General features: G+C 40.7%; 1 protein-coding gene across 6 annotated transcripts in view; it reads left to right on the top strand.

The window, feature by feature from the left end:
- AATF (apoptosis antagonizing transcription factor) overlaps positions 1-15,019 on the top strand; it is a 101,344-nt gene that overhangs the window by 29,232 nt on the left and 57,093 nt on the right. For all 6 annotated transcript variants that reach the window (XR_007473568.1, XR_007473569.1, XR_007473570.1 and 3 more), the window contains exons 5-8: positions 6,691-6,805; positions 8,353-8,557; positions 9,097-9,261; positions 11,288-11,371. Coding sequence is in view for 3 of the 6 variants with exons in the window: in XM_049702279.1 (XP_049558236.1) it covers positions 6,691-6,805; positions 8,353-8,557; positions 9,097-9,261; positions 11,288-11,371 (569 nt within the window). In the remaining 3 variants the exon portion in view is untranslated. The remainder of the gene's footprint in view (positions 1-6,690; positions 6,806-8,352; positions 8,558-9,096; positions 9,262-11,287; positions 11,372-15,019) is intronic.

Raw genomic sequence — 15,019 nt, 5'->3', positions numbered from 1 at the left:
TGTTACTTAGTGCGACAGTAATGTAAAATGGGAAGGATTTTTCCTTTTGGTTTCTTTCTGTGAGGGGGCTCACCCAACATATTTTATCCTATGTCTCTTCACCTCTCCCTTATTTCAACTTCCACTTACTCCCCAATTCCCTACATCATTCTCTTAAGAGAAAAAATAAGTTTTGTCCACTGAGTCCTCTTTCTTACTTGATGTAATATGTCTTAGGCTGAATGTTTCTCACAAAAATACTTTGCATTCAGAATTAGCTCATCAAATCATTTCCTCATAGACCCCTGCACAGACTGCATGCCTTCTACCATGGGGCTCCCTGAGGTCGGAAAACCCAAGTCTGCTTTTGGATTAGTTGTCATGATTTTAGAATATAAGTCCCCACACTCTGCTTTGGAAAAGTTATCCTGGTGGTGATTTTGTACCATTAAAAAAAAAGATCCTACTTTTGGTTCACAGAACCAACCAACAGAGTGGGACAGAACTACTTCTACTGTTCCAGTCGAAATATGGTCCTCCTAAGAGTACATCTGTTTCTCTAATAAATCGGGGGGTTATATACATGCCGACACCTGTGTATGTGTATACCTACATGGATATATAAAAATTCTAGTTGCACCCACACTGGAAATGATAGCGACTCATCCACACAGTGGGTGTTAAGGAATTTGTAACCTGCAGTGCTCTTTCTTACTGGTAACACCATCCTGCTTGGGGAATATAGAACAAGCCCAAACAGTAATACTGACAGAATTCAGAATTATGATACAGTGCAGCCTTCACGTAATTCTTTGTTGAAGAAGTTAGGGCCTAAATGTTAAGGCTTATTGTTATTCCGAGTTGATAATCTCTGCCTTGCTTTAATAATTTTTCCTCATGCCTGGGTAGCCCGCGAGTTGCACAATAATCACTCACACAGCTTTGTAATCAATGCCCAAAGTAATAGGATTCCTCTGGCCACCGGCAATTAATAAATTTGTGTCTTTTTTAAAACACTAGCAAGTCGGGCCTGAAATACGACTGACTGGCTCTCCTCATTTGCATATTTATTGCAGTGGAAAAATTCTTACCAGATGATTGATGCTGAGCCTGCCTCTTGAATTCCAAGCAGCACATTATTATGAAATGAAAAATGCCGGCCATACAGTTGATTAAAGTTGAAGACAGTGGAATCGGTGTTTTTTAAGATTGTGGGAGAATTAAAGGCATATTTTAATGGATGTTGACAAGAAGTGAACTAACAAAAGCAAAGCAAAGGATTTGCTTGAAAAGATTTAATCAAACGTCTTTCTTGGGGGATTAATTGCCGGGGATGACTGCTGCAAGTGGCAGGCTTGTATGGATTTGAATGAAAAGTATTGTTCTCAGGCCAGTATATCGTGTGTCCTTTTGACCTATAGTTTAGCTGCAGTCCTAGAGTTACTTTAGAAGGAGGAAAGAAAAAAAAAAAAGCTCTTGCTATCTGTATATTCTACCTCAATGTATATATCTGGGGTAATAGGAATGTGGGAGTTTATATTACTTGCACATACATAATTGTATGTTTGCATATTTACTTAAAAAATAATGGTGTGGATATTTAAAAACTGATAAGGTGAGCTTTATTTTACTTTATACATTTGCTCTTCCCGTTGCCCTCCATCCCCTTGCCAGAAGTTTTACTTATTGGCTTATAATCTAATTAATGAACTGTGTGCCCATGTCCACACTTATTCTCTGCCTACAGTTTTGTTTACATCGAACAGCCTAGATGAATCAGGGGAAAAAAATAAAGCTGTTAAGTGAAAATGGTTTTTAGATTGGTGACATTTTATATATAGAATGCTTGCATATGGGTAGCGTGTAAATGAATACTTAATATAGGAATGTATGAATATACTAGTTCAGTCCTATTGCTGTAGATCAGAACAGGCAGAGCTAGAGATTTTCACCATGTGAAAGACGCTGATTTTGTGATAGTAATGTACTTTCTCTTTCTACAGCATTAAAAAAATTGGCAGAATACCTTAATATATAAAAGCATTTGCTATTTTTCACCTTAATTCTGTAAGATAAGTGGCAAAGGATTATCTACATTTTATAGATGAGACCATTGGGACTTGAAGAGATTAAATTGGTCCACTCAGTGGAAAATGACTAGTTGGTGATAGTGTCAGTTAGGATACAGGGCTCCTGACCCTTAGTAAAGTACTCTTTCTTTTTATTCTCTACTTGGGAAATTATTCCTAAAGCCAGTGCCCAGGTGCTTGGGTTGAATCTTGGTAATAAGGTGAGGCATAGGTCCTTCTTAATCTCCTCTTAAGGGAAAAGCCTCTGGAAATGGACCATGTAAGACAAAATAAGCATATATGTCCTTGACGGTCGCCATTTGTTTTGTGGCCAGGTGCCCTAACTTCTTCAACAAAGAACTACGTGAAGGCTCCACTGTATCATAGTTCCGAATTCTGTCAGTATTACTGTTTGGGCTTGTTCGTTTGAACAAGAAGAAAGTATCTGCAGCTTTTGTTAATTTTTAACTCTGACGCTAATTGGGAGAAAAGCTAGAGGTGAACTAGAAACTGTTGATTCCATTCCCTTGCACATTCATAGGGTTGAACAAATAGAATTCAGCCCTATATGAATGCTAAAGAGAGTTGCTTGTTTTGGTTTGGTTTTTGGCTGCGAAGAATTCACTATTGGATTTGAGCCTCTGGGAGAGAGTCTCCCTCATCCTCGTCAGCTGTGGCTTCCAGGAGGCCTACTGCGACCAGCAGAGGATTGCTCATCGTCTCTTCAGGTTTTACATAAAATTTTACTAGAAGGAGATGTGGCCCTAATATCACAGAGAAACGAGAATTGGGCTCTGGCTTCTAAATCTCTTCGCAGGAGGTTGTCCATGTGTTGGCCACTGGTGACTTGACTTTGATAAACTTTTTTTTTTTTTTTTTTTTTTTTGGTGGTTAGCAGCACAGAATTGCAGATTTCACCTCTGGTAGGTCTCTTGACACTTTGATGCATGGTGGTGCTATCCCTGAATGGAGCTTAAATACTTTAGGGCTACTTTCTGACTGGGTGAAGGGGTGTATAAAATGAGAACATATGAGAGAGTATTAACAGAAAGGCACACTTTGATTTACTGATATTGGCTCTCTGCTTTCTTGTTGGATTGATATGCTGTCTAATATATCTGCGATGGATTTTTAAAAACTGACTTGAACCAAAAAAAAGGGCTTGTGTAGCTACTTGAAAGTGGCCCTTAAAAGTAGTAGTCTTTTTGTTGGACGTTTTCAGAATTCTTGGTTATGTTACATTAGAGAGTCAAATTATGACTTGCTTGTTGGGGGCAAGCAGCCATAAACATTATGAACTGCTTTGCAGCTTCTTCCCTGCATGGTTCTTGATCTCATATTTTAGATCATGGACACATGGTACTAGAGGAAGTAAGGGACAGGCACTTGATTTTCCTGTTCTTATAATTTTTTATTGTAAAAAGACACGTAACATGAAATTTACTATCCTGTTTTAAGTGTACAGTTCAGTAGTACTAAATATATTCACATTGTTGTGCAGCCAGTCTCCAGAACTTTTTGATTTTGCAGAACTAAAACTCTATACCCATTAAAGAACAAATCTCCATTTCCCTCTTGCCCCAGCCCCTGGCAAGCACCGTTTCTGTTGCTATGAATTGGGCTACTCTAGGTACCTCATATAAGTGGGATGATACAGGATTTGTCCTTCTGTGACTGGCTTATTTCACTTAGCATAATGTCCTCAAGGTTCATCCATGTGGTAACATGTGTCAGAATTCCTCTCCTTTTTTTTTTTTTTCCTTGCGGTACGTGGGCCTCTCACTGCTGTGGCCTCTCCCGTTGCGGAGCCTGTGCTCCGGACGCGCAGGCTCAGCAGCCATGGCTCACGGGCCCAGCTGCTCCACGGCATGTGGGATCTTCCCAGACCCAGGGCACAAACCCGTGTCCCCTGCATCGGCAGGCGGACTCTCAACCACTGAGCCACCAGGGAAGCCCCAGTCCTTTTTTTTTTGGCTACAAGAACAATATTTTATTTTATTATTTTTATTAATTATTTTTTTTGGCTGCATTAGGTCTTTTTTTTTTTCTTTTTTTGGCTGTGTTGGGTCTTCGTTGCTGCGTGCGGGCTTCTCATTGCGGTGGCTTCCCTTGTTACGGAGCACGGGCTCTAGGAGCGTAGGCTTCAGTAGTTGTGGCACGCAGGCTCAATAGTTGTGGCTTGCAGGCTCTAGAGTGCAGGCTCAGTAGTTATGGTGCATGGGCTTAGTTGCTCCACAGCATGTGGGATCTTCCCGGACCAGGGATTGAACCCGTGTCCCCTGCATTGGCAGGTGGATTCTTTTTTTTTTTTTTTTTTTTTTGCGGTACGCGGGCCTCTCATTGTTGTGGCCTCTCCCGCTGCGGAGCGTAGGCTCAGCGGCTCACGGGCCCAGCCACTCCGCGGCATGCGGGATCCTCCCGGACCAGGGCATGAACCCGCGTCCCCTGCATCGGCAGGCAGACTCCTAACCAGTGCGCCACCAGGGAAGCCCGGCAGGTGGATTCTTAACCACTGTGCTACCAGGGAAGTCCCTGTGACGGGTCTTATTTGTGGCATGCGGGATCTTTCATTGTGGCTCACGGGCTTCTCTAGTTACAGCGCTCAGGCTTCTCTCTAGTTGTGGCGTGTGGCCTCCAGGGCATGCAGGCTTGGTAGTTGCAGCGCGCAGGCTTACTTGCCTCGAGGCCTGTGGGATCTTAGTTCCCTGACCAGGGATCGAACCCAGGTCCACTGCATTGGAAGGCGGATTCTTAACCACTGGACCACCAGGGAAGTCCCTGTATAGTCTTATACGGAGGTTATTGGAGGAATGCAAAGTAGCTGTTGGGTTATTGAGTTCCTTCTGACCAATCTGCAGAGGCTTTCTCAGGTAAGCTCTTAGCCGTATGTTGAAATGGAATGCTGCAGTGTGATCTGTTTGGAGAACTTGTCTGAGTCATGTGTTGGTGTCCCATTGACGAAATAGGTTGAGATGTAAAATAGTGAGGAAGCTACTCATGCTGCGCAAGGTAGAAGCAGAAGAGATAGAATCAAATTCATAAAAATCACTTAAACTGAAGTTCGTGTGGGCTGAGGTTAGTCTAGAATATAAAATAAAAATGAATGTAGGGATTGCTAAATGAGAGTAAGGATGCTTGTGAGAAGATTACAGTTACTTAAAGGAAAGTGGGAAGGAGTGATCGAAGCATAGCCAGAGACAGATGGACAACTGTTAGTGATAGGAAGTATGGAAACCACAGGATTTAGCAACTGACTGAACATATTGAATAAGGGCTCCAAAATGTCAGTGATCTCCTGTGAAAACATTAGACAGAGGTGAGAGAATCAGACAAAGGAGAAGTATTAGGTTGGAAGAAAAAAGTTTTGTTTCTGACATGGTGTTTGAGGGAGTGATGGGGCATCCATGTGAAGATTTTCTTGGCAGTTGCTGGAAATGGGAAAGTTTGATTATAAAGCGAGATGTCTGAGTGCTGTCAAAACTTAACTAGTAGTTATCCACGTCTATTTAGCCCCTTTAGTAGGATTTTGCTGATAAAGAAGGTAAGAGTTTGGTTCTCAGCGGGCCAGATTTTATTCTGAAAGTTCTTGGTCATAGACTTTAAACTTAATCCTGACCAGCTTTATTACACGTGCATCCTTTTGGTCGTGAGGAGAATCAGGTGAGAACATATTCTTGGTGTGCAGAATTTTAATACACAGTTCAGTACAATGGAACCTCCATATCCTTGGGTTCCGCATCCGTGGATTCAACCAATTTTGGATCAGAAATACTTGGAAAGAAAAAATGTCAGAACGTTCCAAAAAGCAAAACTTGAATTTGCAGCACTCTAGCAACTATTTACATAGTATTCACAACGATTTTTATAGCATTTACATTGTACTAGTTGTACGTAATCTAGAGATGATTTAAAGTATGTGGGAGGATGCGTGTAGGTTACATGCAAATACTAGGCCCTTTCATATAGGGAACTTGAGCATCCATGGGTTTCGTTATCCTGGGGGAGAGCTCCTAGAACCAATCCCCTGAGGATACCGAGGGCTGACTGTACTGCAAACAAAGTCATTAACTTGGGTTTCTATTCGTGAACTGGAACCTTCCTTAAGGGTATGTGTTGGGAGATTGAATGAATGAGGTGGTAGCTCACACCAGAGGCAAAGGAGATCTCCTGGGGGAGGGTGGTGGTGGTGGTGGTAGGGACCCCAGGACTAAGCTGTGCTCTTCAGAAGAGAAGGAATTGCTTAAGGAGTTGATCAGTAAAGGGATAATCCAAGAGGTCAATGGGTAACCTGTAGAAAAATATCTGAGAAAGAAACACCAAAGGAAAAAAATTATTGGTTATGATGACAGGCAGGGAAGGAGTGTGTCAAACTTATTAAATTTAAGAACTCACAGTTTACTGCAGACGCTCTTCTAAGTACCTTACACATTGTTACCCTGCTTGTTCCTCACAACGACCCTATGAGGTAGGCACTGTTATTATTTCCTTTCAGGAATTCTGTATTTCAGAGAGTTTTCAGTCCTGGCGTACCCTGTGCCCACCCCCTCAGCCAGTACTGCTCAGGAGTCCAGCGTCATAGGCATCACCTACTTTGGAGAACTGTAGATAATTAACTGTTCCTTCCCTCTGCTTTATTTCCCAGGTCACAAGGCACTTAAAGCATTGTTGAGGTCATTGGTAGATCTTCAGGAAGAGTTGCTTTTCCAGTATCCAGACACTAGATATCTAGTAGATGGGACAAAGCCCAAAGCAGAAAGGTAAGGAGGGAATGGAACTAGGGAATTGCTTATTTTCTTTTCATCTGAATGGTTTCCCATTATTTATGAAAAAGAAAGTCACGTCCTTTCCAGGCAGATACCAGACTTAATGTTAGTAAAATAGAAAGAGCCTCTTACGTTTAATTGGTGGCCAGGATGACACATAAATTGGGAATTAGGTTTTGGATTTTTATGCATAGTTGTGCCTAAGCTTCTTTGTAAGCTTCTGCAAAAATCTTGCCTTCTTTTTAGATCTAGTGAGATTATAGGTGAAAGCACATTTTTAACATGAACGCTTAATTAATGTTTATGAAGCACTTTGTTGCCCATACATGGAATTGCCAGTCACAACTGTCGACTTTTCAGTGAAGGAAGAAGCAGTTATTGCGAAGGGTGGAAAAATTTCAGGAAATAGTAGAAGAAAACATTTTTTCCCTTCCTGAAATTATCACAGTTGATGAAGGTTCTCCTCTACCTCCCCCCTTTGTTTGAGCCTGCTGCATAGGGTACCTGCCTGCTGTTTTCCGTTGGGCTTCCCCTCTGCTCCATACCTTTCTACTGAATTAGTTGGAATGACAAAGGAGAGGAGCTCACATTTAGTAAGCACTTCCTGTGCGCTGGGGTCGGTAGTCCAGGCAGTGTACCTGGCTCCGTAGCTGTAGGCTCTAGTGCTCTCTCACACAGTTGAGGGTATTACAGCCTAGCTCGGATTCTGTAGCCTACCCCTTTGAGTTTTCTTCACATTCTGCTTCTCTTCGTTTGGTTCAACCAATATTACTCAGCTTTCCTGAGTAGTTGGTTACAGGGAGACATATTGCCCTTATTGATTTGGGGATTGAGGTCATAAAAGTATGATTATATGTTTAATTTTTAAAGACCCTCCTGTAGCAGTATAGGCCTGGTTCATGTGCATTTCTAATAATGTTTTTAACAACCTCATTTATTTTTATAGTTGGCTTACTTTTTAAAAAATATTTTGAAACCATCTATTTTTATATTTATTTTAAAAGATACACGAGTTTTTGTTTGACCTCACGAACGTTTTCTTCCAACAACAACAAAAAAGCCGTCCTCACGTCTCCCGTGCTATTTAAGATGCAGACAGCATAGGGAAAGCCCAAATACTCTTGACTGCATGTGGGCCTAGGTGTTTTTGTTTTTTTAAAATTAATTAATTAATTTTATTTTTGGCTGCATTGGGCCTTCGTTGCGTGTGGGCTTTCTCTAGTTGCAGTTGCATGGGCTTCTCATTGCGGTGGCTTCTTGTTGCGGAGCATGGGCTCTAGGTGCGTGGGCTTCAGTAGTTGTGGCACAAGGGCTCAGTAGTTGTGGCTCGTGGGCTCCAGAGTGCAGGCTCAGTAGTTGTGGCCCACTGGCTTAGTTGCTCTGTGGGATGTGGGATCTTCCCAGTCCAGGGCTCGAACCCATGTCCCCTGCATTGGCAGGCAGATTCTTAACCACTGCACCACCAGGGAAGTCCCACGCCTAAGTTTTTATTTAGGTAACGTTTATTTACATTGGACTCAGTGTTCTTACTGGTTTTCCAGTGAGGAGGAGATTTCCAGTGAAGATGAAGAGCTCGTAGAAGAGAAGCAGCAGCAGCAGAGGAGGGCCCCAGCAAAGAGGAAGCTGGAGACTGAGGACTACCCCAGCTTCATAGCGAAGCGCTTCGCCGACTTCACCGTCTACAGGAACCGTACGCTCCAGAAGTGGCATGATAAGACCAAGCTGGCTTCTGGAAAACTGGGGAAGGCAAGTGTGTGCACTCATGTGTGTAAGGCAGGTCATGGCAACCTGAAACAGCTGTGAGAAATTGGAAGTACAGCTCCCTTATATGGATGATGCCTCAGTGTCATAGTAATCAGTCATTTCTGTAGAAAAATTTACTGAACCCTTACGCTAACCCTAACCCTAATCCATTGGGGTTTATACCATTCAGGCATGGGATTTCAACTTTATTAGAAAAAGTATTTTATTCTAGAAGTTGTGGTCTTGTAAGTGTTGGAAATACAAATACTTTAAAGAAATGGACTTTAAGACAATTATTATTAAAGGAGCAGAGGTTAATCTCTGGGTATAGGAAACTAATATGACCTGCTTAGGGACTAATTTTTTTTTTTTTTTTTTCTGAGAACAGTTAGAGCCATTCACAAACTCAGTCTTTAACAGAAAGTCCCTCCTGGAAGGAGGATTGTCTGTTTCTCTGCTGACACAGAAAAATAGGGAAACCAACGTAGCTGCCTTCAGCAGAGACTTTCCGTGTTATCTGACACTGGTTAATGTTGTTGCAGGGTTTTGGTGCCTTTGAACGTTCAATCTTGACTCAGATTGATCATATTCTGATGGACAAAGAAAGATTACTTCGAAGGACACAGACCAAGCGCTCTATCTACCGAGTTCTTGGCAAACCTGAGCCGGCAGCCCAGCCTGTCCCAGAGAGTTTGCCAGGACAGCCGGTAAGAACTGTGATGCATGGTGATTATGGGAGCAGTTTCTAGGAGGCTAATTAACTGAAAAATCTTAGCATCTCCTTGTAGGTATTCCTCTGGGTATAAGAAGTCAGTGAAAGAAAGGGAAAAAAGCACTACTTTCCTAGATTGTTGAGAAACTGAGGATATGTGGGAGGGGAAAGTTTTTAAAAAATGAAGCTATTATTGTGTGTAGCCTTCTCTTAATTTTGAGTTTGATCTGAGTCTGGTCATGGAAGCATTTGTAATCCAATTTTTTTTTTTTTAATAAATTTATTTTTTTTTAGATTTATTTTTGGCTGTGTTGGGTCTTTGTTGCTGTGCACGGGCTTTCTCTAGTTGTGGTGATCGGGGGCTACTCTTCGTTGCAGTGCGCGGGCTTCTCATTGCAGTGGCTTCTCTTGTTGCAGAGCACAGGCTCTAGGAATGTGGGCTTCAGTAGTCGTGGCTCACGGGCTCTAGAGTGCAGGCTCACTATTTGTGGCTCACGGGCTTAGTTGCTCCGCGGCATGTGGGATCTTCCCGGACCAGGGCTCGAACTCGTGTCCCCTGCGTTGGCAGGCGGATTCTTAACCACTGTGCCACCAGGGGAGCCCTGTAATCCAATTTTTTAAATTCAGTTTTAAAGTTTTTTCTTTAGAAATGCCAGTATCGAAGCAAGCGTGTACTTTAGGCTTTCCTTTGGATGTTTAGATGCTCCAGAAGAGGATCCAGAATTGAAATAGGCAGATTCTTTTGTCTAAAGGAAACTCTTTTATTTATAGTAGGAATATATACTTAATATATTTTTTAAGTTCAGAAGAATTTAAAATGAAAAGTAAAATTCCCCCTAGTCTAAAAACTCCACTCCTCAGGTTTAACCAATGTTCAGAGTTGTAACACACTTTCAGGTATTTTCTATTTGTATATATAAATACACACACACACACACACACACACACACGCATATGACACGCACGCACTTATAAAAATATGGTTGTCTTTTTTTAACTAAATGGGTTGGATATATATATGTGTGTGTGTATAAATATATAAAATGTTATAAACTATATGTAAAATCTTACAACTTTCTAAATTATTCTAGATACTTTTCCATGTCATTACATGGAGATCTACCTCATTTTTCCTAATGGCTAGAGTATTCCATTGTATGGATGTGTACTATAATTTATTTGAACAGTGGATATTTATGTTGTCTCTAGTTTTAGAAACAGTGCTATAGGAAACATTCCTGAGCATTTTTATTTTTGTATTTGTGTGAACATATGGATAGACTTCTAGAAGTGGAAATGTTAAATCAAAGAGAATATGCATTTTAAATCCTGATAGAAGTTGTAAAATTGCCTCAAAAAGTCTGCATTAATTTCCAATCCCACCAGCTGTGTTTTCCTACTAAAGATTGCCAGTTTTAGAGGTGAAAAATGGTGTCTTCTCATTTTAATTTGCATATATTTAATTAGAATTAGATTAAACATATTTTTATATAACTGTTGACTGCTTGTGGTTTTTTTCTGTCAGGTGCCTATTAATGTTTTGCCCATTTTTCAATTGCATTGTTTTTTTCCTTCAATTTTTAAAAATTAATTAATTTATTTATTTTTGGTTGCATTGGGTCTTCATTGCTGTGCGCAGGCTTTCTCTAGTTGTGGTGAGCGGGGACTACTCTTCGTTGCAGTGCGTGGGCTTCTCATTGCGGTGGCTTCTCTTGTTGTGGAGCACGGGCTCTAGGCACGTGGGCTTCAGTAGTTATGGCATGAGGGCTCAGTAGTTGTGGTGCACTGGCTTAGTTGCTCTGTGGCATGTGGGAGCTTCCCAGACCAGGGCTTGAACCCATGTCCCCTGCATTGGCAGGTGGATTCTTAACCACTGCACCACTAGGGAAATCCTTGTTCTTTAATTTGAAGTGCTCTTTATATCTTAAGGAAAATAGTGCTTTGACTGTTATACACATTATTTATAGTAGCTGCATTACTTTGGTAACCTCATTGGGATTCACTCCTTCTCATTGATATAGGAGATCCTTCCTCAAGCACCTGTCAGTGCCCACCTGAAGGACCTAGATGAAGAAATCTTTGATGACGATGACTTTTACCACCAGGTATGATTTTTACACTCTTTTCTTTTGTTATAAATCAGGCTTTAGCATTTTAAAACAGCTGATAGAATTCTCTGACCAAAAGGTAGCTTACTTTGGAAGGATAGAGTCAGATAGGGAGTTAGAACTCTAGTGTTCAGAATTGACTTACTGTGTAGTTCTGGATTTATTGCTTTACTTTTATATTTTTCCTTTTGAAATGAATATAGCTACAGCTATGTTGTTAGTTGATGCAGAGTGTGAATTATTTGTAAAACAGTTTCAACTTCTTTGCATCAGGTGGTTTATTCTCTCTCAGCAGCTTTTGATGATGTTAATGGAGGATTTTGTTTGGTTGGTTTCTTGTCCTATTACTATTAGATAAGGATATGGAGCTGAAGGGCTGGGATCCCAGAATTCTTGAACTGCACTTCTGGTTCTATTAACCTATTAAGTCTATTCTCTTAAAACTTCTGTGTATGTGTGCATGTTCACATCAGTTAAGTATTTATATTTATTGAGATTGTCTGCTACTGTTGATTATAATAATAGTGTAGTGCTTTGAAGACAGAAAGAATTGCTAGAGGTTGAAATCTAGTCCCGTTCTCAATATCTCTTCACAAACATTTCCCCCGTTCTTTCCCTGACGCTGTGATCTGCTGTCGTGCTGCTCTTTTTGATGATGGTGGTGACCGTTAAGGTAGACTAAACATCTGGGCTTTTCTAAAGAACTAAAATAATTTCCTGTAATCCTGGGTCTCTTGTTAAGTCATACTTCTTGATGAAATGTGCTTCAGGATGTACCCTCTCTAGCTCTGGAGAGTTGAGGATGCTGCTCAGCAGTGATAAACCAGTTTTGATTGAGCCATTATTTTATCAAGGTGAATTTTTTTTCCTCTGCTGAAGTTTTAGTGTTAACTTTTGCCGAAGAATTTACAGGTGCTTGTTGGAGGTTTAGCTATGACGACAGTACTGTGTAGTATATGGAATACGAAGGAAGGAACTTAGGAAAATTACCCTGTGAAGCAAGTAGGACAAGTGATTCTATATTGGGGATGCCTCTGGTTTTGCCCTAAAAAAAAAAAAAGAGAGACTTTTTATTAATCTTGCTATTCACTCTGTGATATTCAATAAAATTATTGCTGTAAGTCTCAAAAGTAATGATGAGAGGGTATAGGAAAGAGGATTGATGTGGCCCCAGGTGTTCCTAGTCAGAGGTCCTGATTCTTTTTTCCTTTTCTTCTCTTATTATATCCATTTGTCAGAAGAGTAGGGGATTCTGTTTTGTTCTAGAGTGTCTAAGGAAGTACCTGATATGGGATATTAATGCTGTATAATTGTGGGAGATCATGGGAGACAATCAAAAATATTCCAGTCTTCATTAATTGAAGTGTACGTTGTTCAGTGGAAAGTGCATCATAAATTAAATAGGCTTAATAAAATAAACTGAAATTACTGGGGGGGAAGTTGCTTCTACTGGCAATCCTTAGTCTGAAAGATATATATATTTACATATATATATATATATATATATATTTTTTTTTTTTTTTGGCCTGGAGGTCTGCTGAAAAAGAAATAGCATTACTTGATTGGCCCTTCATCCCAATTAATAATTTTAACTTTGATAAATTCTGATTTCAGTTATGACTAGTCACATCTTAGCTTTTACCCTTGCTGGTTAATTGGGGTGCTGGGGTTAATCTAAATTAAAACTTAAACTAATAGAGGTCAGCAAGGCAGCTGAAACACCTGAGTGAAACAAACGGCGCTGCCAGGTGCAACTTTATCTTGGCTGTTTCCCAAGAGGGAAGTGGCAGCAAATTGGAGTTGTTTCAGCCTTCTGTAAAGGTGAATGATGGGTGACACTTGTTAATGTACAGCATCTCCGGAAGCATTCCAGATTGCTTTGCTGCCGTACCAACTGCTGCCATCCATGCATAGTCAGTAGGAACTGGACCAGTTGCCAACATCTGGCAGCACAGCAAGGAATGGGTGCAAGTCTCGAAACCCTGCAGATTCTAAATATGGTGCTTAGAAGTGTGCAGGCTTTAATCACTTACCACTCTTTGGCAGCAGGCTACGACAGCTTATCCTAGCCTCGTACATCACATCCCGACATCTGCTGAGCCGCAAGGCAGCTGCACATTCATTTTCTTTTCTTGCCTTTTCTCTTTGCCTCCTATTCCTCTTCTTCCCACTACCATCCCCCCTGCCCTGACCCTGCCTTCCTCCCTTCAGTTTTTCTCCCCCGCCCCAATATGCTTCTTGGGAGAGATGATCTGTAAAGATTACTGCTTCATTGTGTGCAAGTAATTGTGGTGATGCCAGGCCCTTGACAGACACAACGTAGCACCTGTTCTGCTGACCTGGTTAATTTCTTCTGTTGAGTGGGATTTGCCAGAGATTGGAGCTGAAGCCAGTTCAATGATAAGGCTGAAGAAAATGGCTGTATGTTTTCAGTCACCTCCCAATTAAATTGGCTTCATAAAATGCTTTCCTTTATTTGTCAGGGTAGTAAGCCTGAGCTAAGTGTTGCATTCAGAAGTGGTACAATGTATTACAATGGGCCTGTGAGTTTTCATTTGTGTTTTTTTATGTGGTCATAGGGAAGAGCTGGGTGGTGAATATAATACATCTGCCTTTTTTTTTTTTTTTTTTTTTTTTTTTTTGAAACCATACTTGAAGCCAGACTCTTTGGGTCCATGTTTTGTAAGGAAGAGATTATAGCCACATTGAATTTTAATGTTTCATTGTAAGGGTTTAAAGGCTTACTTGGTTAATTCAGGTGTCACAAGGCTTTGTAAATGCCCTCACCATTGAGAATGGTATTCAGGGTCAGAACACCCAACACGTACACACTCCCTTTGTTTCACAGTGGGCCTTAAGTTACTACAACTTAAAAAATATGTCTGCATTATTTAATAAAGGTACATGTATATGTGTATGTGTGTGTAAGCATATACATAGAGAGAGAGGGGGCACTGAGGAGTATCAGATATTGTAAGTAATCATACCGCTTTTGAGCTGAAAAGAACCACACAAGAACCTGAGTCCCTGAGACGTTAAGTAACTTCCTGCAAGTCATATAGTAAATGGCAGCACTAGTACTTGAGCTCAAGACTGCTTAGGCCAAGTCCTGTTCTTCACATACCTTTATTTCTTAAACGTTTCATTCATGAGCCATAAAAAGACTTCACTATAGTATTACAGTTTTCAGTTCGTAAATAACTAAGCTTCATTTTCTTAGAACCAGAAGAAATATTATGTGTGTTAGAAAGTAATTTTTTTCCCTTTGAAGGCAAATGATTTATTAAACTCCTGGTTTCTTAACAATTCTAATGAAAAAATTAGCCTTCTAGTTGTGTTACTGGTTTGTTTGGAAACTGGAGTTGTTGAAAGCCCAAAGTGTGCCCAGCGGTGACGGTTTCAGGAGGGAAACTTCACTGGCTGCAAACATTGCCAAGTCTCACCCCCTGATGGAATCAGTTTGCATCTGGCTTAGCTCTTGTCAGAGCTCATCCCTGAAGATGATTTCACAAAATATGAAGGTTGCAAATGACCATGAAGGATGAGCCATTCAGAAATGTTTTCAGTATCTATTTTTCATTTTTACGATACCATTTGCTACTTTTTTAACATTAAGTGCTTTTTTTTTTTTGCGGTATGCGGGCC

This window comes from Orcinus orca, chromosome 19 (genome assembly GCF_937001465.1).
Source record: "Orcinus orca chromosome 19, mOrcOrc1.1, whole genome shotgun sequence".
In the NCBI taxonomy this organism is placed as follows: domain Eukaryota; kingdom Metazoa; phylum Chordata; class Mammalia; order Artiodactyla; family Delphinidae; genus Orcinus; species Orcinus orca.
This window is presented reverse-complemented; position numbering and strand designations above follow the sequence as displayed.